The sequence below is a fragment of the Phacochoerus africanus genome, chromosome 11, assembly GCF_016906955.1.
Source record: "Phacochoerus africanus isolate WHEZ1 chromosome 11, ROS_Pafr_v1, whole genome shotgun sequence".
Lineage (NCBI taxonomy): Eukaryota > Metazoa > Chordata > Mammalia > Artiodactyla > Suidae > Phacochoerus > Phacochoerus africanus.
This window is the reverse complement of record NC_062554.1, coordinates 124172323-124197993: the sequence shown is the minus strand read 5'-3', so window position 1 is coordinate 124197993 and position 25671 is coordinate 124172323. Positions and strand designations below refer to the sequence as shown.

Sequence of the window (25671 nt, the reverse complement as noted above, 5' to 3'; positions counted from 1 at the left end):
CAACCTTAATGTCTCTCGATGGATAAACAGATAAAGAAGATGTAGCATATATACACAATTTTGTATACTCAGCCATAAAAAAGAATGGAATGCTGCCACCTGTGACAACATGGATGGACTTTGAAGGTATTAGGCTAAGTGAAATAAGTCAAATATGATTTCATTCATAGGTCGAATCTAAAAAACCAAAACAAATGAACAAATAAAATACAACAAACACAAATTCATAGATAGAGATCAGATAAGTGGGTACCAGAAGTGAAGAGGGTTGCAGGGTGGGTGAAATGGTATGATGATGGATAATAATTAGACTTGTGATAATAATCACTTTGTGTATATCTGTGTGCACAGATGTTGAATTACAATGCTCCACACCTGAAATTTACATAATATTCAACAGTATTATAGGACTAAAAATGTAACTATAATGAAATGACAATCAGTCTTAAGAGACTTCTCAACAGCAACCACTTGAAGGATTTTCAGAGCTTACCATACTTTCTATTGAGTCTATAATCATAATATTTTCTCTGCTGCTACCTACTGTCCTAATTGAGGGAGAAGACTCAACTGAGTTCAACTCAGCACTATCAATGACTTCAAGAGGGGACAAAAGGAGCTGAAAACAGTGATAAGCTAAACATCAACTTTCTTGATCAATATGGTGCCCTTGGAGACTTACTGGGCATTAGTCATCCAAATGAAGAAACAGAAATACTACAGAATCTTATCCACTGTTCGTTCTCTTCCCGTCAAAGGACAAGCTTAAGGCCCACTGTGGCACTGCAGGTGAAGGATCCAGAATGGTCTCTGCAATGGCTTGAGTCACTGCAGCACAGGTTCGATCCTCAGCCAGATGCAGTGGGTTAAGGGTCCAGCTTTGCCATAGTGTGGTATAGGTTGCAGCTGTGGCTTGGATTCAGTCCCTGGCCCGGGAACTTCCATACCATGAGTGCAACAAAGAAATACATAAATGACACGCTTAAAAGAAACTAGTCTTTCTAAATTGAAATGTTAAATACTTCCTCTCACTGACAATACTAAGTGTTGGCAGGGATGTGGAGTAACTGAAATGCTCATAAGTTGCTGGTGGGAATACAAAATAATAAACCACTTTGGAAAACAGTTTGGCAGTTCTTGGAAAGTTGAGATGCATTTATTATACGACCTGGCAATTCCATTCTTAAGTATTTGTCCAAAAGCATATGTCCACACAAACACTCAGACATAAATGTTCAGAGCATCTTTTTTCATAATCACCCAAAACTAGAAATAAAAATATCCATCAAGAGATGAATAAACGAATTACAATATATCTACACAATGGAATGTTAATACTAAAAAAGAACAAAACACTGATAAACATAATCACATGGATGAATCTCAAAAACGGTATGCTAAGCAATAAGCAAAAGATCCCGGAGTCCATTTATGTGAAACTTTGGAAAAAATTAATCTGTGGCAACAGCGAATAGATGATACCTCACCAGAGCCATGGGGGAGGGTGACTGATGGGGAAGGAAGGGACACAGGGAAATTTGGGATTGATGGAACTGTTCTCTATTTTATTGCAATGATGGTAACATGAGTACATACATCTGTCAAAAGTCATAAAACTGCACACTTGAGATGGGTGCATTTATTAAATACAAGCTATACCTCAATAAAGTTGATTTTTAAAATTTCTTTCCTCTTGCCAAAAAGTCTTCAGCTGTTTTCCCACACATACTTACTTTGTTATGACACTTTTCCCACATTTTCTTCCCATTGTTGACTTTATCATTGTCTCACTTTTGACATATGATTTTTCCCATTTATCTTAAGATTAGGTCATAAATTTGAAACTACTTTCTTTTTTCTCTAAAAGGTAAGATATAATGGAAAGAATACGACAAAGAAAAGAGTTTTAGAATGCTCAAATTTCAACTCTACCAATAATAGCTATGTTATCTTCAACATTAAACACTCTGAACCTCAGTTTCTTTATCTGTAAAATGGAAATTGTAACAATACCTACCTCTTAAGGATGTAAAGCATGTACAATTTGGGGGACAGAGTACACATTCAGTAAATATTCATCTCTTTTGACATTGAAAAACTTATGGTCTCTGGAAGAGACAGTTTGGGGGGTGGGAAGATGTGCTTGGGCTGTGGGATGGAAATCCTGTGAAATCAGATTGTTATGATCATTATATAACTACAGATGTGATAAATTCATTTGAGTAATAAAAAAAATGAAAAAAGAATTCAGAAAGAGAAAAAAAAATCATCTCTTTTATTTTTTTTTATTTATTTTTTATTTTTTGTCTTTTGTCTTTTTTGTTGTTGTTGTTGTTGTTGTTGTTGTTGTTGTTGCTGCTATTTCTTGGGCCGCTCCCGCGGCATATGGAGGTTCCCAGGCTAGGGGTTGAATCGGAGCTGTAGCCACCGGCCTACGCCAGAGCCACAGCAACGCAGGATCCGAGTCGCGTCTGCAACCTACACCACAGCTCACGGCAATGCCGGATCGTTAACCCACTGAGCAAGGGCAGGGACCGAACCCGCAACCTCATGGTTCCTAGTCGGATTCGTTAACCACTGCGCCACGACGGGAACTCCAAAATCATCTCTTTTAAACAAATGATATTTTCTTTTTTTTTTTTTTCTTTTAAATCTTTTTAGGGCTGCACCCAAGGCATATGAAGGTTCCCAGGCTAGGAGTCAAATTGGAGCTGTAGCCTCTGGCCTAACTACGGCCACAGCCTTGCAGGATCCGAGCCACACCTGCAACCTGCACCACAGGTCACAGCAACACTGGATCCTTAACACACTGAATGAGGCCAGGGATCAAACCTGTGTCCTCATGGATGCTCATCAGATTCGTTTCTGCTGAACCATGATGGGAACGTCTAAACAAATGATATTTTCATTTAAGTTTTCCATCATTGTCATTTATAAGCTGGACAGAGGAACTGACCTAGATAAAATTCAGTGAACTTGGGTAAGTAAGTAGAATACTACCCAATAGTGGGCATTGAGAAGCATATGAAAGTAATGTCACTCAAAGCTGAATCTGTGAACCAGGGCCCATTCATAAACTACTACCAGTGTGAACCAGATAAATACAGAAATTGAAAGCATTCAGATACTTTTATAAAAATTTGATATGACTATGTTATTATAAAATGTGATTTAGAGTTTAAATCTTGTATAGGAGAAGGTTCTAGAGTAATTGCTCAGATTAAGAAGTTCAAGACAGAATGTAAATCAACACACTACTTCCTTTATCAAGAAAATCTGACTACGGAGTTCTCTCATGGTAAAGTGAGTTCAGGATCCAGTGTTGTCACTGCAGCAGCTCAGATCACTGCTGTGATGTGGGTTTGATCCCTAGACCAGGAACTTCCACATGTCTCAGGCACAGCCAAAAAAAGAAAATCTGACTATGAAAAAGAGTTGGCCAAACTAAATAACATGTTAAGTGACACAGAAAAAATTATAAATTATGTAAAGGCTAAGGCATCGCACTTGAGAGTATTTTCTTTACAAGATGATACGGAGGCTGATGCAACTGCAATTGCATGTCAGGTACAATGGCTATCTAGGAAAAAGTTCTGTAGAGAATGTTTGGACATTGAATAATCTCGGAGTTACTGATGGATAAGAAACCAATATGGGGCCCAACTTTTTGAAGATGTATATTAGACAGCCAGACTTGCCTATTTGTCTGAAATCTTTCTTATATTAATAATGTTGACATTTCCAAACAAGGAAGAAATGCAGCATGTTCTCCAGTAGCCAATGACAGAAAAGTCAAAATAAATATTAGAAGCATGGAAGAACAGTTTTCACAGCTTGTTATGTCATGGTTCATGATTTAACAACTATTATTCATGCAGCAGGTAACAATTTTGATATTGCACATCTGTAAAAAGTGATTACCACACACCTGACAGAACTGATAGAATGTTTAACATTTTTATACCCCATCAAAAGAATATTCATGCATAGGCTATTCACGGAAACATAAACCATCTCACTTATTAAAAGATAATTTAAATTGAAAATAACTTCACAGGATAAATTGTTAGAACTGACCACAATGAGGTATTGACAATGAATTCTGAAAATATAGCACCATTTGCTTTGTTTTTTTAAAAAACTGAAAAATGAACATTTCAAGTTGGTGAAACTCCTTTAAAATCTCCTCCTCTATTCCTTATCAACAGACCTCTCAATTCCCCAGTCAGGGATTGAATCCAAGCTGCAGCTGTGACCTATGCACCCGTATCTCCACAATCAGATTCTTAAGCCACTGCACCACAGTGGGAATTCCAAATTTGAGTGACTCTTTTCTCCTTTTTCCTATGTTGTGTTTGTTCTATTTATATTTATATTTATATAAAGACAGACATATAGACCAATTGACAGAATAGGGAGCCCAGAAATAAACCCACAAACATGCAGTCAAATGATCTGTGACAAGGGTGTCAAGACTACACAATAGGGAAGAGGTGGTCTCTTCAACCAATGATGTCAGAAAAACTGGATATTTACATCCAAAAGATGAAACTGGACCCTTATCTTACACCACACACACACACACACACACACACACACACACACACACACACACACTTCAAAATGGATTAGAGACTTTTAAGATCTGAAACTACAAAAATAGAAGAAAACACAGAGAGAAGCTTCATGACGTTGTTCTTGGCAATAACTTCTTGGCTATGACTTCAAAGGCACAAGCAACAAAAGCAAAAATAGACAAGCATGCTGTTTATAATTTACGAAAAGGTAATTTTAAAAATTTTATATGGGAGTTGTGGCTCAGTGGTTAACGAATCTGACTAGGACCCATGAGGTTGTAGGTTTGATCCCTGGCCTCGCTCAGTGGGTTAAGGATCCTGCCTTGCCATGAGCTGTGGTGTACGTTACAGACAAGGCTTGGGCTCCACGTTGCTGTGGCTCTGGCATAGGCCAGTGGCTCCAGCTCCGATTAGACCCCTAGCCTGGGAACCTCCATACACCCTAGGTTCGGCCCTAGGAAAGACAAAAAAAAGACAAAAAAAAAATTTTTATGTGTTGATCTGTTTATATCTGTTAAATTATTTTTTAAAAAACTTTTAAAAGCTTATTGCTTCAGGTTTTGTTTTTTTGTTTGTTTTTGTTTTTGTTTTTGTCTTTTTACAGCTGCACCTGTGGCATATGTTCCCAGGCTAGAGGTTGATTCAGAGTGCAGCTGCTGGCCTACATCACACCAACACTGGATCTGAGCCACATCTGTGACCTATGCCACAGCTTGCGGCAATGCTGGATCCTTGACCCACTGAATAGGGCCAGGGACCAGACCCGCATCTTCATGGGCACTAATCGGATTCTTAACCCGCTGAGCTACAGCGGAAACTCCGATTTCAATGTCTTTTTGTTCATTTAAAAAAAAATTTTTTTTAATTTTATGGCTGCACCCATGGCATGTGGAAGTTCCTGGGCCAGGAAATTTGAATCCAAACCATAGCTATGACCTACACCAGATCCTTTAACCCACCATGCCGAACCAGGAATCAAACCCGTGCCTCCGCAGTGACCCAACCCATAACTCAGATTTTTAACCCACCCGTGCCACAGTGGGAACTCCTTTTAGTTCATTTTTTAATAAAATAACTTTTGTTGAATTTTACAAAATTATTAGAGTGTGACGAATTAGAAACTTAAAATTGTTCATTTTCCACAGATAGTTTGAAACCTTTTCAGAGCATATATGCAGTCTGAGAGTAAAGATGGTGCGTCACCCTGCACCTTTACTCAGTGTAAGTTTTAGGACTGATCTTTGACTCTAAACATTTGTTGGCATTTCCCTAAGAATTGGAATTCTGAGAGAAAAGTGTAGTTTTAGCAAACTAACAGTGGTCCAACAGAGAGTTACCTGCTCTTAAGACTGTGCTGCCACCCTGTGGGCATTCTGCTTATGACCCCAAGCTAGACTCGTTTCCTTCCCTGTCAACCCTAACACTTATCCCATCTTTCCCACCTAACCCTATACTCCATGAAAATCTATGAAAGCTCCATGAAATCTACCGAATTCTCTGCTCTTCTTTCTTTCATGTTTGCTTTTTTTCTTGTTTCTTTTTTTAAAGTAGTTTGTTACTGCTACATGAATGTGGGCATTATTCTTCAGTGTCAACCAAACTGCTATGAAAGCAATGAATTATATAATTAATTGGGTGCAGTATTTTCAAATAAAAGTGCTATGTTTTAGCAATAAAATAGAAATCACTTTACTTCTTAAAACACAAAGAATAAGTCACTTTTTAAGCAGCAACTAGCAACACACAAACCAGCTTAGATATATCCCAAATTGGAATGCCACAACATAGATGAGAAACAAATTTTAGTTTACAATAACACTAAGTAAAGTTCTTGTTGAAACACATATCAGTGCAGGAGAATTTGACCTTTGAAAGGCTTCTTAATTTAATTTTATATTACTTCATATAGACAATATATATCATATCTCATCTGAAAGAAGATGAAACGTGGCAAGTTAGCAAAGGAAGACAGAATAAAGGAGTCTGGGAAGCTAGATGTTTCTCCAGTTCTCTCCCTTTCTAACGTGGCAAGTTAGCAAAGGAAGACAGAATAAAGGAGTCTGGGAAGCTAGATGTTTCTCCAGTTCTCTCCCTTTCTGTAAGGTCAACTTAGCAATAAGAATTATTGCAGAAATCCCATGATTAAGGTCCTTGTTTCCTTGTAACTAAATTCAGTTTTAAAAGTCATTCTGTGCAACCTAAGTGAAACTCTGCAAAGTCAGTCTTCCAGTAGAGTTTTCCCATACCTAACAGATATAAAAGAATGGCAACTTAAAAATGATAGCTCATGCAAAAGAATGAAATTGGACACATATCACACCATATACAAAAATCAACTCAGAATGGACTAAAGACTTAGATGTAAAAGCCTAAACTTTAAAACTACTAGAAGAAAACATAGGGAGAAAAGCTTCTCAACATTGATCTTGGCAATGATTTTTTGAATGCAATGCCAAAAGCACAGGCATCAAAAGCAAAAATAGACAAGTGGGACGGCATCAAACGAAAAAGGCAATCCGCAGAATGGCAAGAAATATTTGCAAACAACATGTTTGGTAAGACGTTAACATCCAAAATATATAAGGAATTTATATAACTCAACAGCTTTAAAAAAGGGCAAAGGACCTGAATAGACATTCCTCAAAAGAAGTCATACAAATGACCAACAAGTATATGAAAAGGCGTTCAAGCACCATTAATCATCATGGAAATGAATGCAAATTAAACCCACAATGAGATACCTCCTCATGTGTATTAGAATGGCTATTATCGGAGTTCCCGTCGTGGCGCAGTGGTTAATGAATCCGACTAGGAACCATGAGGTTGCGGGTTCGATCCCTGCCCTTGCTCAGTGGGTTAACGATCCGGCATTGCCGTGAGCTGTGGTGTAGGTTGCAGATGCGGCTCGGATCCCGCATTGCTGTGGCTCTGGCATAGGCCGGCAGCTGCAGCTCCGATTCGACCCCTAGCCTGGGAACCTCCATATGCCGCGGGAGCGGCCCAAGAAATAGCAGCAACAACAACAACAACAACAAAAGAATGGCTATTATCAAAATGGCAAAAGATAACACATTGGCGAGCATATGGAAAAGAGAATCCTTGTGTACTGACGGTGGGAATGTAATTTGGGATGGCCATTATGCACAATAGTACAGTGGTTCCTCAAAAATTTTAAAATAGACCTATTATATTATCCAGTAATCCCATGTCTGGGTATTTATACAAAAGAATTAGAATCGGTACCTTATTCATTGCAGAATTTTTCATAACAGTCGATGTATGGCAACAACCTAGATGTCCATCAACAGATTAATGGGTAAAAAAATGTGGTATATACACACAATGAAATATTATTCAGCCTTTAGAAAGGAAGTCCTGCCATTTGCAACAACATGGATAAACCTGGAAGACATGTGTTAAGTGAAATGAACCAGACACAGATAGACAAATACTGAATGATCTCATTTACATGTGGAATCTAAAACAATCAAACTCAGAGAAGCATAAGTAGAAGGGTGATTGCCAAAGGCTGGGGAGAGGGGGAAATGGAGTGATGTTTGTCAAAGACTACAAAGTTTCAGTTATGCAGGATGAGTGAGTACTGGGGATCACAGGGTAGTGACTACAATTAACAATACTGTATTGTAGGAGTTCGCTTGTGGCATAGCAGGTTAAGAATCTGGCACTGCCCCTGCAGCTGCTTGGGCTGCTGCTGTGGCAAGGGTTCGATCCTTACCCAAGGAACTACCACACGCCACAGGCACCCCCTCCTTGCCAAAAAAAAAAAGCCCTCACGATACTGTATTATACACTTGAAATTTGCTAACAGGGTAGATCTTAAGTGTTCTTACATACCCCCTCCAAAAAAAGATAACTATATGAGGTGATTGATATGCTAATTAGCTTTATTGTTGTGATCATTTCACAATGTACAAGTACATCAAAAGATCGAATTGTACACGCTTAATATATACAATTTTTATTTGTCAATTACACCTCGATGAAGCTGTTTTAAGAACTGGCTGGCTACTTGGGATTGCCTATCTCTAAAATTACCCTAAAATGCAATTGGTAAATACACTAGTGGACAGAGGCTCATTTGAAGTAATGTTTTTAAGTGGAATATCATTTATTAAGTCAAATAAAAGATGAAATTTGAGGATCAGCTTTTGGCTTTATATTGACCAGTTCATTGAATTAGGAAATAAAAATGCAGGCAAGAAGTGGGGACTGAAGGGCATAATCCATGGCCAATGGTGGGGAAAAAATGGGATACAACAAAGTGACAGGCGCCAGAGAAGAAAATGTCACAGAAAACACTAGCTGACTTGGGGTTCATAGATGCAAACTATTGCCTTCGGAATGTATTAGCAATGAGATCCTGCTGTGCAGCACTGGGAACTATGTCTGGTCACTTATGATGGAGCAGGATGTGAGAAAAAAGAATGTATACAAGTATGTGTGACTGGGTCACCATACTGTACAGTGGAAAATTGACAGAACACTGTAAACCAGCTATAATGGAAAAAAAAATAAAAATTGTACATTTAAAAAAAATACTGAGGAGGTCATAAATATGCCTGAGACCCAGAAAAAGCACAGAGATAAATATTTAAGCTAGAAGGAGCCCCCCAGAGGAGAGGAAAAAGGTCTGTTGCTGTAGAGACTGGAAGTTAGACAACAAGAAACAAATTAAAGAGTGGTGAGGGAGTTCCCGTCGTGGCTCAGTGGTTAACAAATCCGACTAGGAACCATGAGGTTTTGGGTTCAATCCCTGGCCTTGCTCAGTGGGTTAAGGTTAAGGATCCGGCATTGCCGTGAGCTGTGGTGTAGGTCGCAGACGCGGCTCAGATCCTGTGTAGCTGTGGCTGTGGTGTAGGCCAGTGGCTACAGCTCTGATTAGACCCCTAGCCTGGGAACCTCCATATGCTGCAGGTGCAGCCCTAAAAGCCAAAAAAAAAAAAAAAAAAAAAAAAACCCAGTGGTGTTACTGGGAGTTCCCATTGTGGCTCAGCAGAAACAAATCTGACTAGCATCCATGAGGATGTGGGTTCAATCCCTGACCTCCCTCAGTGGGTTGGGGATCCAACGTCACCATGAGTTGTAGTGTAGGTCAAAGATGTGGCTCGGATCCTGTGTTGCTGTGGCTGTGGTGTAGGCCGGTAGCTATAGCTCTGATTCAACCCCCAGCCTTGGATGGGAACTTTCATATGCTGCAGGTGTGGCCCTGAGAATCAAAAAGAAACAAAACAAAACAAAGCAGTGATTTTGCTGCAGGAACCCTTCTAGGTGCTTCTGTCATACCTGATGGGTTATTTCTAGAGAAGTATATGTGCTTAAGAGCTCTGGGTGGTCACTAATGGAAGTACATTAATAGTGATCACCAGCACTCTTCCGAGAGGAGATCGAGAACAACTGAGAGGGTGTACAATGAATCCTGACTATGCACTTGTCTGGTGCCCTAGGCGACGGGGTGGAAATGCAGGGGCGGGAGAAGGATGGAGAAGGGTGAGTGGCCCTTCCATCAGCCACAGAGGAAGGGTCACAACCAATCCAGGGCAAAGCTTATCTTAAATTGGAGGCAACCACACACATATCAATAGCAAGGGTTTCCCAGGGAATGTGTTAGAGGAGGGAAACTGCTAGCACGTGATAACCAAGGTTTGGACAAAAATACAGCGCTCCCCCTTCAAGGACTGTGGGCCTGTGAGCAGAAAGCGCCTCCCTTTGCCAAAGTCAAGTCTCTGCTCCCTTTCAGGTGCCTCCCTTTCATCTCACAGAGGGCCAGCTTTCCAAGGAGGGGGCCCTGGCGTCTCCACAGGCAACAGAACCAACAAATCTTGTCCACACACCAAGCCTGGCCCCTATTCTAGAAAAGGACAAAGGCGCTGACTTTAGAACTCGATCCTCGTAGCCAGAGGGAGAAACACCCCAACGTGCTCACTTCAGCAGTCAGATATCATACTTTTATCCAGAATGGAACATGCATTCATGCATATTTTCATCTTCGGAGCAGGTGGTTTGAAATGCAAATAAAGCAATAAGTGTTGGAGCCGTTTCCTAGCAGTAGCTACTTTGCAAACGTTACCATGGCACCAATTCAACAGTGTTCTTAGAGGCAGCCACACCTCAGCAAGGTCTTTCTAACTTGGGACAGCCAAGGAAGAACTAACAGATGTAAACTGAGAAAGAGCCCTCAACTGCTACAGGGGGTGAATCTTTACAGCACCACTGCCCTTTGAAGCCACTTGAAACAGGGCATGGGACGTAAAGGCAGCAAAAAAGGAAACGGACCATCTCCTAGAACACCTGGAATGTGATCCGAGCCTGGAGACCAAATGAGGGTAATTATAACTGCTAACATTTGTTTTTAGCTGCTAACAGATTGTGCACAGATTGGGAAGGGCAAACTCCGTTTTCCAATTACTCCAGTGGAAACTGTGCTTTACCAGTACTCGCTAAATTCTAGTTGGGTGAAAAGAAAGCAGATTGTCCTCAAATGTAGAGATCATTTGTGTTAAACCCATGGCCTCTGTTCAGCGGCCCCTCATGGCCAGACGCAAGAAGCTGGCTGTGCAGATCTCTACTTCCTACTGCCAGGAGATCTGCTCTGCTGAAGGCAGCATGCATTTCCCAAGCACAGACAGAGCAGAAGAAAAGGACTAGATGGTAGGGAAACAGGATGGTGGCGAAACAAGTCTTAGCCAACCCAGCCTGTGCGCCAATCAAGGATCCTGAGGTAGCCTCTGGGCTAAACAGGGCATGTCTCTGCCTGGTTAGGAGAATGGAAAGCCAGATACCGAAAGTTAACAAGACAGTCTGTCATCAATGGCAAATTGATGATATAAACCACAAGCATTCAAAGGGGGCAGAAAATCTTTCTGCTTCCCCATCAGATGAAGGTGATTCAAGAACAACCTCATGAAGACCCTCTGAAAAAGTGGAGAACTGCTGATAGGGAACCACAGTTGGCTGACCCTGAAAAGCTAAAAGCAAGAATGAAACTCCAGAACTCCCATCAGTACACATAAAAGCCTCTGGTCCTCAAGCTCTCCTTTTAAGACAGTAAGGATGCACCATTCATGGCTAAAACAGCCATGGAGACGGCTGTAAAGGAAGGAGTGCTTAGAAACGCAATCAGGAGTTTCCATACTGCCTTTATCTTGAAAACACAAAGACGTCTCCTTCCCAAAAGGTAATCCTGGGACCATTACATACAGTTGTCTCTGCACAACCCCCGTCCCCCAAATAAAGGCAGTAAAGGGCCTCCTGGTAATGCTCCCATAACATTTTAGCCAAATCAATCTATAAATTTTCTATGGGAGAGTTGAAATTGTAATTTGAGTTATAGGTATGCCACCCAACAGCAGACTACCTTCAGGGCACAATATTCAAAAGAGGGCGAGGCTTTGGGCTTGGTTTCAGCAAGCTTTGATATTCAGAGAGATCCGGTCTCACAAGTGAGGCTAAGAGAGAAGAGGATCCAAGGAGAAAACATCACTAAGGATCAAGCAGGAGATGGTGTCAGGTTCCAGGTGATGGGTTTCCGGCCAGGGGTTAAGCAGGGAAAAGCTATGCAAGGTCTAGGAAGCCTCAGGGCAGAAATGCAGCTGCATTAGGAAAACACAGCACTTAAGGAAGAAACTGAAGCAAACAACCAATTTTATGGACTAAGTTAAGGACAGGTTAGGAGAAATCTGGAAAGATGTTCTGGCCAGGACAGGATTAGCAAGGCAACTCTGCACACTGGTGATGAGGCCATATAAAATACAAGCAACGACTGAGGTGAACTGGGTTGAGGAGGACAGAAATTGATCAAAGTGCTTGCATGTGAGAGGCTGTAACAAATACTTTGGAAAGCATGTATTAGATTTCAAAAAGTGAGAGAGATATTTTGTTGCAACAGTTGGTTTATCTCTTTAAAATTTTCTGCTTTATCCATTTTGCTGCCTGGACAAGGAGTTAAATGCAAAAACCATACCTACCAGAAGAAAATATGGAGACTACTTAAACTCCTCTTTGATCAGGAAATTTTTTCTAAATATAATAGTAAAAGAATAAATCATAATGGTAATTAGACAGCATAAAGTGTTAAATCTGATGCAACTGAAAATACCATCAGCATAATTAAAAGGCTCCATAAACTAGGTAAAATATTTGAAACAGGCATGACAGCTAATATCCTTGATACACAAGGAGTTACTGCAAATCAATCAGAAAAACCTCAAACAAAAAGGGGGGGCAGGGGTTAGGGATCATATATCTTTCACAGAAGAATAAATACTACAGACCAATAAGCATATGAGAAAGTGTTCGGTCTCACCAGGAATTGAAAAGGTAAAAATTATAGCCATAAAGAAATACTGATGCTCACTTCTCAAAGTGGCAAAGGGCATGATAAACAACACTGGGAGATGATGTGATAAAATTGATACACCTTCCTAGGAAGCAACCTGACAAAGCTTGATCTAATAATACAACATCTAAGAATCTATATTTAAGAATCAGAGACATGCACAATTTAATTCCAGAAATGTTTATCAAAGTATTGCTTATAATACAAGGCAAGAACCTATTATAATTATGTGATAAAATAGCCATGAATATTGTATCTGTTGAAGAAATTTTAATATCATGGGGAAATCCTCATGACATAATGCTAAACAAAAAAGCCAAACATCATTAAAACATGATTTAATTACGTTATGCATAGCAAACATACACAGCAAAAAGACTAGGGGGAATAGACCTGCAAACATTGATGAGACTGTAAACTCATACCAACTAGTCAGAGTTTTTTTCTTTGTGTATCAGCATTTTAAAAAAACACATAATATGTAGTATTAAAAGAAACATACAATACTTATATAATAAAAGGTTACTTTAAAACATTTCTAAAACTATATTGTAATGCCTTAGGTTGCTGCCTGAACAATGATAATGGAAGGAATATTTTTTCAAGGAAAAAGCATAAAGACCTCAACTTTGGGGGCTTAACATCCAAGAAACTATTTTTTTGAAATATTCTAAAGAATCATCTTTGCTTTCCAGAATAGTAAAATTTCCAAAATGCTTTTAACAAGACCCATCCACTGGAAGTAAAACTCTCAAATGTCAATGAATGAGGGCCCACAACCCAAAGAATACTCAAAAGACACTTCTACAAGATGTCTCTAATAAAACTGACCCTATAAGCCTATTCCCAAAAGGAAAACCACCTCCAACTTATTGCCAATGATTTGAAGAAATAGCTGACTTTCAATGCAAGCACACTCAAAACCTGTTCACAATATATTAGATACCTTCATATTCCAATAAGAGACAAAAGAAGAATACGATGAACAAAATGCAACCCCCTGGCTTATTTCTTTGGACCTTAATAAACAAAAACCATTTAGATAACCCAGGGGTTTGTACTGTTACTACTGAGAGGTAATAGGTATTGAGTCCTTAATATGTGTCAGGCACATAATAAAGTATCTTATATTTATTCCATCATTCAATCCTCAAGATAATCTTGTGAGAGGTCCTATTCTTATCCTCATTTTACAAAGAAGGAAGCTCTGGCTCCCCAACATTCTATTAACTTGCCCAAAGTCGCAAAGCTGGTAAGTGGCAGAGTCCAGATTTGAAACAAGGCTGTCTGTTTCTACAACTTGCACGGTTAACTCATTTGCTCTACTGCCCCAGAATCTATGGAACAGGTGAAGCTATACTATGCCTTTCTCTTTTTGTCTCCTCCCAAGATTTGTCTAATCCTCAGGAATAGAATCCTGAACTTTCTAATCTACAGATATATACCACTATCTTTTTAAAAATCAATTATGGTCTTATAGTTACTGTGCTGCTTCTTTTTAAAAGAAAAGTATGGCTCGATAATTTAGGCATTGTCTTTAATTTTTCCTGCCCTGGTTTTATATATCCTTTCTCTTCCTTGTTTAGGTCACAGCTAGAAGACAATAAAACTAGCAATGGAGCCCTTATACGAGGAATACCTAGCCAATTGCGGAACAATAGTAAAACCTTATTACTGGCTGAGCTTCTCTCTCGATTGCTCTAATTGTCCTTACCATATCCGGACAGGTGAAGAAGCAAGAGTTCCCTACACAGAATTTTATCAGCTTTTTGGATTTCCTTATGGGCCCACATGTCCTCAAACAAAACACCTCGCATTCTATGAACTACAAACTTCTTCTGGAAGCCTGGTGCAAAAGGGCCATGCTAGCAGTTGCACTGGGAATGATACCCATCCAGAATCAATGCTGTTTGAGAGGAATGGTTATTTTGACTCTGCCATACACAACAACGATGGCATCAGACACATCATTCTGTATTTGAACAATTCGCCGTGCAATGAAGCTAACCACTGCTGCATCAGCAAAATGTACAATTTCCTGAGGCTGTATCCAGACGTCACTCTTAGTATTTACTTTTCTCAGCTCTACCATACAGAGGCTGAATTTCCTGCCTCGGCGTGGAACCGCGAAGCTCTCCGGAGTCTGGCCAGTTTATGGCCACAGGTCACTTTGAGCCCAATAAGTGGTGGGATTTGGCATTCTCTCCTCCACAATTTTGTGAGTGGTGTCTCGGGATGGCCTCTTTTCCAGCCCATTTTAACCGGGAGAGCGCTGGCTGACAGGCAAAATGCGTATGAAATCAATGCCATAACAGGAGTGAAACCCTACTTCACTGACGTTCTTCCGCAGGTGAAAGAGAATCAGAACATAAAAACTCAGGCAGCTTTAGAGGCCTACCCCTTAAACAATGTCTTTCCCAGACAGTCTTTTCAAATGACAAATGGACAATTGCAACCCAACCTGACCCTAGACCCCAGGGTTCCTGTCGTTTTTGTGCTGGTGCCTTTCAGAGAACTACCACCAATTTATGTCAGACAAAACCCACATAAACCCAGGAATATTGTAAGGCACTTCAACTTGCCTCAAATGTCATTCCAGGAAACCAATGATCTCAGAAGGCCTCCCCGTGGGGGGCCAGTGGAGAATGCAGAAATCACAGAACAGTTTGCAAGCAGCAAAGTGGCAGATGAAAAGAAAAAGAAAGGGAAAAAATAAAATCTACCTTCCTACACAGAAGACCAAACTATTACTGGAGGACTTGATTAGACAAGCAACAGAAATCTGGAAATGTCCTCTCTTAGGTCTGATCCAAGATGGAGATAAATTGATACACTAAAAGCAAAACCTGAATTATTTATTATCTCAACTATTACAAAGCAACACTATTTTTAACATAATCCAAAATGTTTCCTTAAGCAACCTGATTTCTCTCCTTTACTTTGAAAGTGACAGTATCAAAATGGAGCCATTAGTAACTTGCTAATATTCTGATGTAGATAAGGAAATGTCATTATTCTACACTACCCACATCATCTTTCCACTAAAAAAGCCCATGAACTAAATAGCATCCTAAATTGGTTTCAGTATAAAAAAATGTACTGCAAAATTGGGAAACAGCTGAAGTTACTGACATTAAGTGCTGTTTGCAAAGGCGAACCAGTGATTTTCCATTAATTGCTAATCATGGACAGAAAATCTTAGGCAGCTTTTTTTTTTTTTTTTCCTGAAGTGGTTCAAAATAGTTTGTGTCCAGAAAAGCACTTTTGCTAATTGATTATATATAGCTGCAAAAATTGATTTTTGAACCCAGCCACCTGCTCAGTTTGATCTTTCCCTCCTAAGCAGATGATAAAGGCAGGATAATATATGAGAGTCTCCAAAACTCCTTCCATCACACACCACACAAAAGCCAGGCCACTCTTACGGGCTTTCAAGGTTCCTCCTCTACCTTCCTCCAACCCTGTCTCATCAGCAAGATTGTAGGTACCTGTGGGTAGCTCACACGATCACTCATTCTCTCCCTCCCTCCCTCTGGATTTTCCTTAGGCTCTAGCACAGTCTCCAAGCAAAAGGTGGGTAGCAAAGCTGTAAATCTACATGTCAATAACTTGGCCAGTCACCACTCCCAAATTCCTTCTCCGTCCCAGCCAAGCGCCTGCTTAACCACAATGCAATGAACATATTGTCTTTGTTAGCCCCCACTCCCCCCTTTTCGATAGAGTTCCCAATTCATAATTTGTTTGCTTTCCTTTTTTTCTGATCTCTTCTCTGCTACCAGTGCATATCCATACCTTCTCTTAAAATCTTGTTCAAAACACACCTCTAAGGAGTTCCCATCGTGGCTCAGTGGTTAACGAATCCGACTGGGAACCATGAGGTTGCAGGTTCCATTCCAGGCCTGGCTCAGTGGGTTAAGGATCCAGCGTTGCTGTGAGCTGTGGCGTAGGTCACAGATGTGGCTCAGATCTGGCATTGCTATGGCTGTGGTGTAGGCCGGCAGCTGCAGCTCTGATTAGAACCCTAGCCTGGGAACCTCCATAAACCCAGGGCTGCAGCCCTGAAAATACAAAAATAAAAAATAAAAACACCTCTAAGATGTGCTCTGTGAAAACCCTCTGAGCCTGTACATTAAAGCACTCTACTTATGTTTAAGCTACCTCACTTCCCTTTTAGAAATGTGAAAATACATTACAAGAAAAATGTGCATTCCTTTATAGCTTGCTACTACATTTTTTTTCTAATATGTTAATAAAAAGTACTAAGCTAATAAGATAGTTTTGCCATTAGAAGAAAACACTTATAGCACATAATAAATACTCCATGAAGAAGTGGGAGAAGGTAAACAAAGAAAATGTTTAGAATAGAAATTTCTATTGTGATTAAAATAAACACAAATAAAACTTTAAAAGGAATTTCTAGTTAACTTGAAAATTTTTATACATTTATTAGATCATAATTATATTGTGGGTACAGAGTAATTATTACTTAAGGAGGTACTGTTGAAGTTTATTATTAGATCATATGTCTACAGTTTGAAATGTAGGGTTTAAAAAAAAAAAAAAAAAGACCCCAACATGACAAATTCGGGATCTCTGATCATTATAAAAGTAGACAGAACCAAGTGGGCAACTCAGCTAACAGCATCAGCAGCCTGAGGGACCTGGGGAGCCAGCTCTGAAGCTTCTTGCTTTGTGGGCTGCTCAAAAAAAAAAAAAGTATATCCAATTAGTTACTATGAACTCTGTCTCCAAAGTGGTCAAAAAGACCCCAGTAACAATCAGGCTACAAAGAATCCAGTTAGAAACACAGTCTGAAATCTCATGAATCTGCATTTCCAATGTGAGCCTGGGTATCAGTGGCATCTAACAAAGGGGAAAATGTTGCCAGAACCGTAGGAAAGAAACGTGCTTTTGGCAGTGAAGTTTTGTACTGGTTAGCTAAGTCTGGGGCTTGGGAAGAAAAATACTACTAACAGATCATGAGTCCAGGCCAATACAGCCAAGCTTTAGGCGAAACAAAGAGACTTAACAAAGAGAGCATCAAGACATATAAGCAGTTTCTATTCCCTCATCTATAAAACAAGAGATGGGAGCCAGCTCATCTTTAAGCTTCCCTTCAGCTCTTTTTGCTCTAAAATGGCACCTATCAGAGCAACAGGTCCACAGAGTGAGCTCTTCCAGTGCAGGCCTTCCTGCTCACTACACAGTGCACAGCGCACAGCGGTTGTGTCAGGCTGGCACAGGGATTTAGGGAAGAGAAGTTGGAGTGCTCCATCTCTCCTCAAAAAACTGGCAGTGGCGATATTAAAGAATTATAACTTCCACCACATATGTGGAAATTCCAATAAAGAAAACACAAGCCAATAAACTAGAGGAGCTAGTAGTGGTGTGCTGATCTGAAAAAGGCAAGGATGAATAACCCGAGAAACTGATGGGAGTCAAGTAAAGGAGCATTTCCTTGGTGAATCAAACATGGCCCAGGGTCTGCGTCTCACCTTTGTAGGCTCAACCACCTACTTGGTCAAGACAGAGAAAATGGATTTCTTAAACAGGTGCGTACCTGGAGTAACAAAACTCCCAAGGAGGTCCCACTGTAGCTCAGAGGAAAAGAACCTAACTAGTATCCATGAGGATACGGCCCTGGCCCCCCCACTCAGTGGGTTAAGGATCCAGCACTGCCACAAGCTGTAGTGAAGGTTGCAGACATGGCTCGGATCTGGCGTTGCTGTAGCTGAGGTTTAGGCCGGCAGCTACAGCTCTGATTCGACCCCTAGTCTGGGAACTTCCACATGCCACAGCTGCGGCCCTTAAAAAAAAAAAAAAAAAAAAAACCACTCCCAAGATTTACATATAAAAGCAGAAAGCTAACTGATTTCCAGTGAGACAACTGGGTATGCAATCAGACATTCAAGTTGTCCAGACTATACAGCCTCTCTACATAGATAAGCTACGTAAGAAGCCAAACTACAATCAGAAGCTTGCTTTGTGACTCACAGGAATTCATAATGGTGATTCAAATGTTTAGTGCTATCAGACTATTTACCAGGGGATAGACATCTGCCACCTGGAATGAAATGAAGGGATATGCACAAGGGCACCTGCCCCCTGGTCAGGGTTTAGGTGGTCCAAGGCTGCAAGGGAGAGCACAAACCTCTATGACCAACTCCCATCATGACTAGTATGGATCGTCTATAGACGTTAATATTTCATCAAACTACAATCTAATCCTGCTAGCCTGCGAGCAAATCTTTACCTCTTTAAACTGCTATTAGGTATCTGTTTTGGTCCATAGTGCATGCAATCCAAAAAGTTTAACTAACGCACAGAATGGAATGTTATCTTATTTTCAAGGCTTTTAAGGAAAGCCACATGGTAACCTATGCTGATTAAATAGTACTACTGTTTAACACTTAGTGAGAGCTATATGTCAGGCACTTTTCTAAACAGTCACATCATTAATTCATTTAATCCTCCCAATAATCCACGAGGCAGGTATTATTATAGCACCTATTTTACAAGTAAGGAAAGGTTAAGTAACTGCTCAAATAGTAAAGGCTGAGCTGAGCGTCAAACCTAGGAGGTCTTGCTCCAGAACCCTCGCTCTTTTATTTTCTTTCTCTTTTGGCCGCACCCACAGCATGCAGAAGTTCCCAAGCCAGGGGTAGAACCCGAAGCACTGCAGTGATAAGGATCCTTAACCCACTGACTGGCAAGAGAACTCCCTCCATGCTCTTAATTACCATGCTTAAAAACCTCTCAAAATAATAAGTCAGACTCACTACAAAGCCTGGGAAAATCATTAACAATATTAATACCAGTCCTATAGCTTTTCTGAGATTCTGCTCAAACCAGTGTACCAACAGGCATCCTCTAGACTGTGGGGCTAGGTAGGCTAGATGGGCCAAGGTGGAGAACCGAAGTAGGTTCTAGATCTCAGAGTTTTGGCACTCTCCCCAACCCCATTCCTTGTTACCCAGGACCTCACAATAAACACAAATCCTGAGATTACCTTATCTTGGATGTCCCTGACTCCCAAGGATGCACCAAATCAGAGACCCGAGGCTGTGGAACCTTGCTTTATCACCCTACTTAAGTAAAACTGGTTCCCTAAAAAAATATATGATCCAGCTATTCCACATCTGGGTATATACCCCAAAGAATTGAAATTGGGTCTCAAAAGGATATTTACACACACATATTCAAAGCAGCATGATTCACATTAGCCAAAAGGTAGAAGTAACCCAACTTGCCCACTGAAGGATGAATAGATAAAGAAAGTATGGCATATATATACAATGTAATATAATTCAGCCTTAAAAGGAAAGAAAGGAATCCCCACTGTGGCACAACAGGATCAGCAGCCTCTCTGGAGCGCTGGGACACAGGCTCGATCCACAGCCCAGCACAGTGGGCTAGAGATGCAATGTTGCAGCAGCTGTGGTGTAGGTCATAACTGCAACTTGGATCTGATCCCTAGCCTGGGAACTACATATACTGTGGGGCAGCCAAAAAAGAAAAAAAAAGGAGAGAAATTCTGACACATGCAACAATATGAATGAATCTTGAGGACCTCAAGCTAAGGGAAATAAGCCGGTCACAAAAAGACAAATACTATATGATTCTACTTATACAAATTACTTAGACTCATCAAATTTACAAATTTTATCAACTCAGAAAGTTAAATGGTAGTTGCCAGGGGATGGAGAGAAAATGGAATGAAAAACTATTGTTTAGTGGGTACAGAGTCTCAGCTTTGCAAGATAAAAAGAGACCCAGAGATGAATGGTGGTGATGGTTGTACAATATGAATATACACAGTATTAACTGTACACTTAAAAATGGTTAAGATGGCAAATTTTATGTTAGGTGTACTTTGCCACAATTTTTTAAAAAATTAAATGGAATGACTAAATTGATCTGTCCATATACCAGAAGGAGGGAAGAAGAAGGAAGGAAGTGGGGGAGGGAGGAAGGGAGGACATATTTCATGGAAGACTAATATTAGACTCAATGTCTTAGTATCAAAATACCGAAATAAGGTGAGGAAAGCTCACAGGAATATCTGTTAAACATCTTTTAAAAGAAAATCATTACGGTAGTTTCCGTCATGGCTCAGTGGAAATGAATCTAACTAGTGTCCAAGAGACACAGGTTCATTCCCTGGTCTTGCTCGGTGGGTTAAGGAGCTGGCGTTGCCAGGAGCTGTGGTGTAGGTCACAGATGCAACCCGGACCCTGCCTTGCTATGGCTGTAGCTTAGGCCAGCAGCTACAGTTCCAATTCAACCCCTAGCCTGGGAACCTCCATATGCCACAGATGTGGTCCTAAAAGGACAAAAAAAAAAAAAAAAAATCATTACAATAAAAAGTCTGGGGGATTTTTTGGTCAGACCCATGGCATGCAGAAGTTCCCTAGGCCAGGGATGGAACTCTCACCATAGCAGCAACCCAAGCTACAGCAGTGACAATGCTGTATCCTTAACTTACTGAGCCACCAGGGAATTCCAACAAAGTTTTTTCTCAAGTTCACAATGTATAGCTCATTTCAAGCTATTCTGTGAGTTTACTTGGACCCTTGGTACTTAGCTATATCCTTATTTTAGCATGAAGAGAAGTAGGATAGTTGGAAATTAATAAACTTACTGGAAGTAGAGAGTGGTGATTAAAAGCATAAACTTCAGAAGCTGAAGGACATAATTCCCATACCAGTCTGCCATTTACTAGCTGAGCATTACTGGCTGAGTTACACAACCTCTCTGAGCCTTAAGTTTCCTCATCCGTAATATGGGAACACTAATTCCTAGGCTCTGGGTTAAATAATGTAAGTGCAGAGCTTATTTATTAAGTGTCTGAAACAGAGCAAACCCTCATTACTGGTTATTATTCATAAATATTAACAGAGTAAAGATAGTCAAAAAGGAATAGAAATTGTAGGATCTTTCAAATTTTATCAGCACTTTAAGTCTGAGATGACTATTTTCTATAAGAAGTAAAGATATGTTACTAAAATTTGTGACAGTCAGGATGGGGGGAAAATGTTGATTTTAATATTTTGCTTACCAAAGAACAAAAAAATTAATATTTGCTTAAATAGTTAACAGTAGCAATGAGAAAGGTAACATGTCTACAGTCATGGAAGGTATTAAAATACTTGTAAGAAAATATTTGGTGAAACTTCTTGCCAATAAATTGGCAATCTAGAAGAAATGCATGATTTACTAGGAAAATATATATTCTAAACTTGACTCAAAAGGAGAAAGAAAACAAAACAAGTCAATAATCATGGACTATAAAGATGATCAAAGATCTACCTCTAAAAATCTGAGCAAGCCCATATAATTTTAAAAGCAAAAAAAAGCATGATAATTTTCTATTATTTGAACTATTTCAGAGCATAGAAAAAAAGATAGAATCTTCTCAATTCATCTTATAAACCTAGACTAATCCTAATATCAAAACTGGATCAAGACAGTACAAAGAAATTAAAATATGGACCAATCTTATACATATAGATTCTGAAATCATGCAAACAAAATGTAAACTAACTGAATTGAGCTAGTAGTAAAAATTGTCAAATAGAGTTTATTCTAGAAATGTAGGAATGATCTAGTGCAGAAAAATGTAAATATAATTCATTACATTTGCAAATTAAAAGATCAAAATCTATAAGATTTTTATCATTAGATTCCCTCCAAAAAGCATTTGACAATTTCAACAGTCATTCATAAAAATCATAAGGAAATAGGAAATAAAAATTGGTGAAATACCAAAGAAATTTCCATTAAAATAGAAACAAAGAAGAGAAGTCTACTATCATCCAATTTTGAAACCATTTTCAAGAGTCTAGGTAATGCAATTAGATAAGAAAAATAAATAAAAGTAACAAATATTGGAAAAGATGCAAATTACCTTTATCTCAAATACTATGATTTATACTGTGACAATAAATGTAATCTTCAAACAACAGCATTAAGAGATCCCAGTAACGGAAAATAATATAGAATAAATAAATTTTAAAATCCAAATCTTTATATTATCATAAACAGATTTAAAATTTTTAAACAGAGAAAGAGTCCCATTTAGAGCAATGTTTAACAAACAAGGTTTGTTCTTTCCTTTAGGACTAAACTTTTTTTCCTGAGACAATAGTACAGATCTAAATTTTTTTTTAAATTTTTTCTCTTTTTGTCTTTGTTGTTGTTGTTGTTGTTGCTATTTCTTGGGCCACTCCCGCGGCATATGGAGGTTCCCAGGCTAGGGGTCGAATCGGAGCTGTAGCCACCGGCCTACGCCAGAGACACAGCAACGCGGGATCCAAGCCGCGTCTGCAACCTACACCACAGCTCATGGCAATGCCGGATCGTTACCCCACTGAGCAAGGGCAGGGACCGAACCCGCAACCTCATGGTTCCTAGTCGGATTCGTTAACCACTGCGCCACGACGGGAACTCCCCTAAATTTTTTTTAATCTTTGAAGAATAAAGGTTTTATTATAAAATAGTTCACACTATCTACCTCTGTGTATAATCACAAAGTTATGTAAAGCTAAAATAAATCATAAAGAAAAAACTTGAAGATTTGAAGGTTGGTGTTTCAACACTGAATCAGTTCATTTGGATATTAAATACAAGCATTAAACTGCAACACTATGAGTAACATACTAAAACCTTTTTATATTGTAGTAACTATGTTGCTAGAGAACAGTGATATTAAATGATCATTGGCAGAAAACTGAAATTTATTTATTTTACAACACTTTTGACATATTAAATGAACACTGAATTCACTTCCATTTCAAATAATAAAAACAATAGTGCACAGGATTCAATGCCTTGGTTTGTCAAGTATTTATCAAGAAGTTTGGAGGAAAGAAGCACATGGTAGGTAAAGTACTTGGTTTAAAATATCTGAAAAGAGAGACCTATTACAGGATAGTTTTATTAAAACCATTTCTAACTAAAACCTTCATTCTTTACATCATCCCAGAAAATGAAAAAGAGGTACATACTACTACTGAGAAAATTCAGATTCAGTGCTACCTTAGTGTTAAACCAAACAAGGTTATTTGCACAATAAATTTAAAGTCTTAAAACCATATGGATCCTTCTTTTCAGGGATAAACACTCATTTGAAAAATTAAAAGAGGAGAAATACTATTCCTTAAAATGAATTAAGTGCTATGCTCAACATTAAAAATTTGGAATTTACAAGAAAGCAGAGACTATATTTTCTAATTAAAAGATTATTAAGGACTGGTTTCTACACATACACACACATACACACACACACATTTCCCTAAAGCTTCATATTTAACTATTAGCTAATGAAGGTAGAGAGATAATTAATGCAGCCATTAAAAAACCCTCAATCTCTAAATATGATTCCAAAATTAACTTGTCAGATTATCAATTCATTGGACAGAAAGGTGTTGACTACCTATCATGCACTAGATACTTATCATTTTGAGATTAAAAAAAATACTGCATTGGAAAAGGATGTTTTTAACATGATTGTATCTTAAATGCAATATGCCTTATGTGGCTGAGAAGTAATTAATTATATTTAACATATTCAACATATAGAGTAAAATTCTGAACAATCAAAGCAATTATACTTTGAACAATTAGATTTTCCCTAAGTCAATTTCTACTCTAGTGTTCTTTCTTAGTTCTAAAAAAGAGAGAGAGAGAGAGAGAATAAAGAGATTTCCTGAATAAGCCCTAATACAAACGAGTAGAAATGTAAGAGAAGGGATATATTAGCTCTTTAATCCTTGTTTCCATTTGCTCTCAAATGTGCCTCTAATGTTCAATTATCTCTACAAAGAAAATCTTGATTTAGAAGAACAAAAAGCATAATCATCTTTAGCATTTAAACAAGTACACTGTTTAGCTCTTACTCAAGTTAGCAGAAGATTGAAATTGAGAAAATAATTATTAAAACAAATCTTTATTCTAAGTTATATAATGCCACTTGCCATAGTAATGATCTGATACCTTGATGTAAGACTTTTTAAAATAAATATTACTGATAAGTAGAAAATTTTCCTTTGCTGTCTTAAGACATCCCTCAGGTGAGTTTTTAACAGTGTGTTTGTTCATAACTTGAGAGTTAATTTAAATAAATGTCACTTCTTTCACTTAAATGATAATTTTATAGAAGAATATTTTAATTGGGAAAAGAAAAATGCCATATTGCTTCTTCCTCATGAGAAAAAAGGATATACTCCATTCCTGAGAAGTAGCTAGCTCCCTATGCCTACATATATATACATATTGATATAGATACAGATATATACACACATATGTATGTATAGATATCCAACAAAGGTTTGACTTTGAGATCTCTTTCCCTTCTTTCTGATTCATTATTCTCAGCGTAACCCTCAAACTGTACAGCCTTTCACATTTTCTTCATTCATCAATGAATAACTGAGTACCTGAATATATTGAGTACTTTCTGCATGCTTAGATTTATGTCAGGTGTAAAGGAAGATATAAAATAAATATGACAGTCTCTGCCTTCTAGAATCTTTCCATCTCTCTCAGGGGCAACATAAAACACAATTATTTTTAAGTAATTTATAAGACGATTGACCAAATCCATGGTACAGCTAACATGCATCTTATATTTATGCAGAATTTTAGAGGTTCAAAAAAATTCTTGTATCTAATCATCAGAACAATCTTATTAAGTACACATTACTAGCCCCACTTTAGCAATGAGGAACCTGAGATTCA

General features: G+C 38.8%; 2 protein-coding genes across 2 annotated transcripts in view; one reads left to right on the top strand and one right to left on the bottom strand.

Moving 5' to 3' along the window:
• RGL1 (ral guanine nucleotide dissociation stimulator like 1) overlaps positions 1-25671 on the bottom strand; it is a 291186-nt gene that overhangs the window by 264498 nt on the left and 1017 nt on the right. The gene's annotated exons all lie outside the window — the stretch shown is intronic.
• APOBEC4 (apolipoprotein B mRNA editing enzyme catalytic polypeptide like 4) lies at positions 10324-16124 on the top strand. Its single transcript, XM_047754303.1, has 2 exons — positions 10324-10921; positions 14520-16124. The coding sequence occupies exon 2, from the start codon at positions 14549-14551 to the stop codon at positions 15647-15649; it is 1101 nt and encodes a 366-aa protein (XP_047610259.1). The 5' UTR covers positions 10324-10921; positions 14520-14548; the 3' UTR covers positions 15650-16124.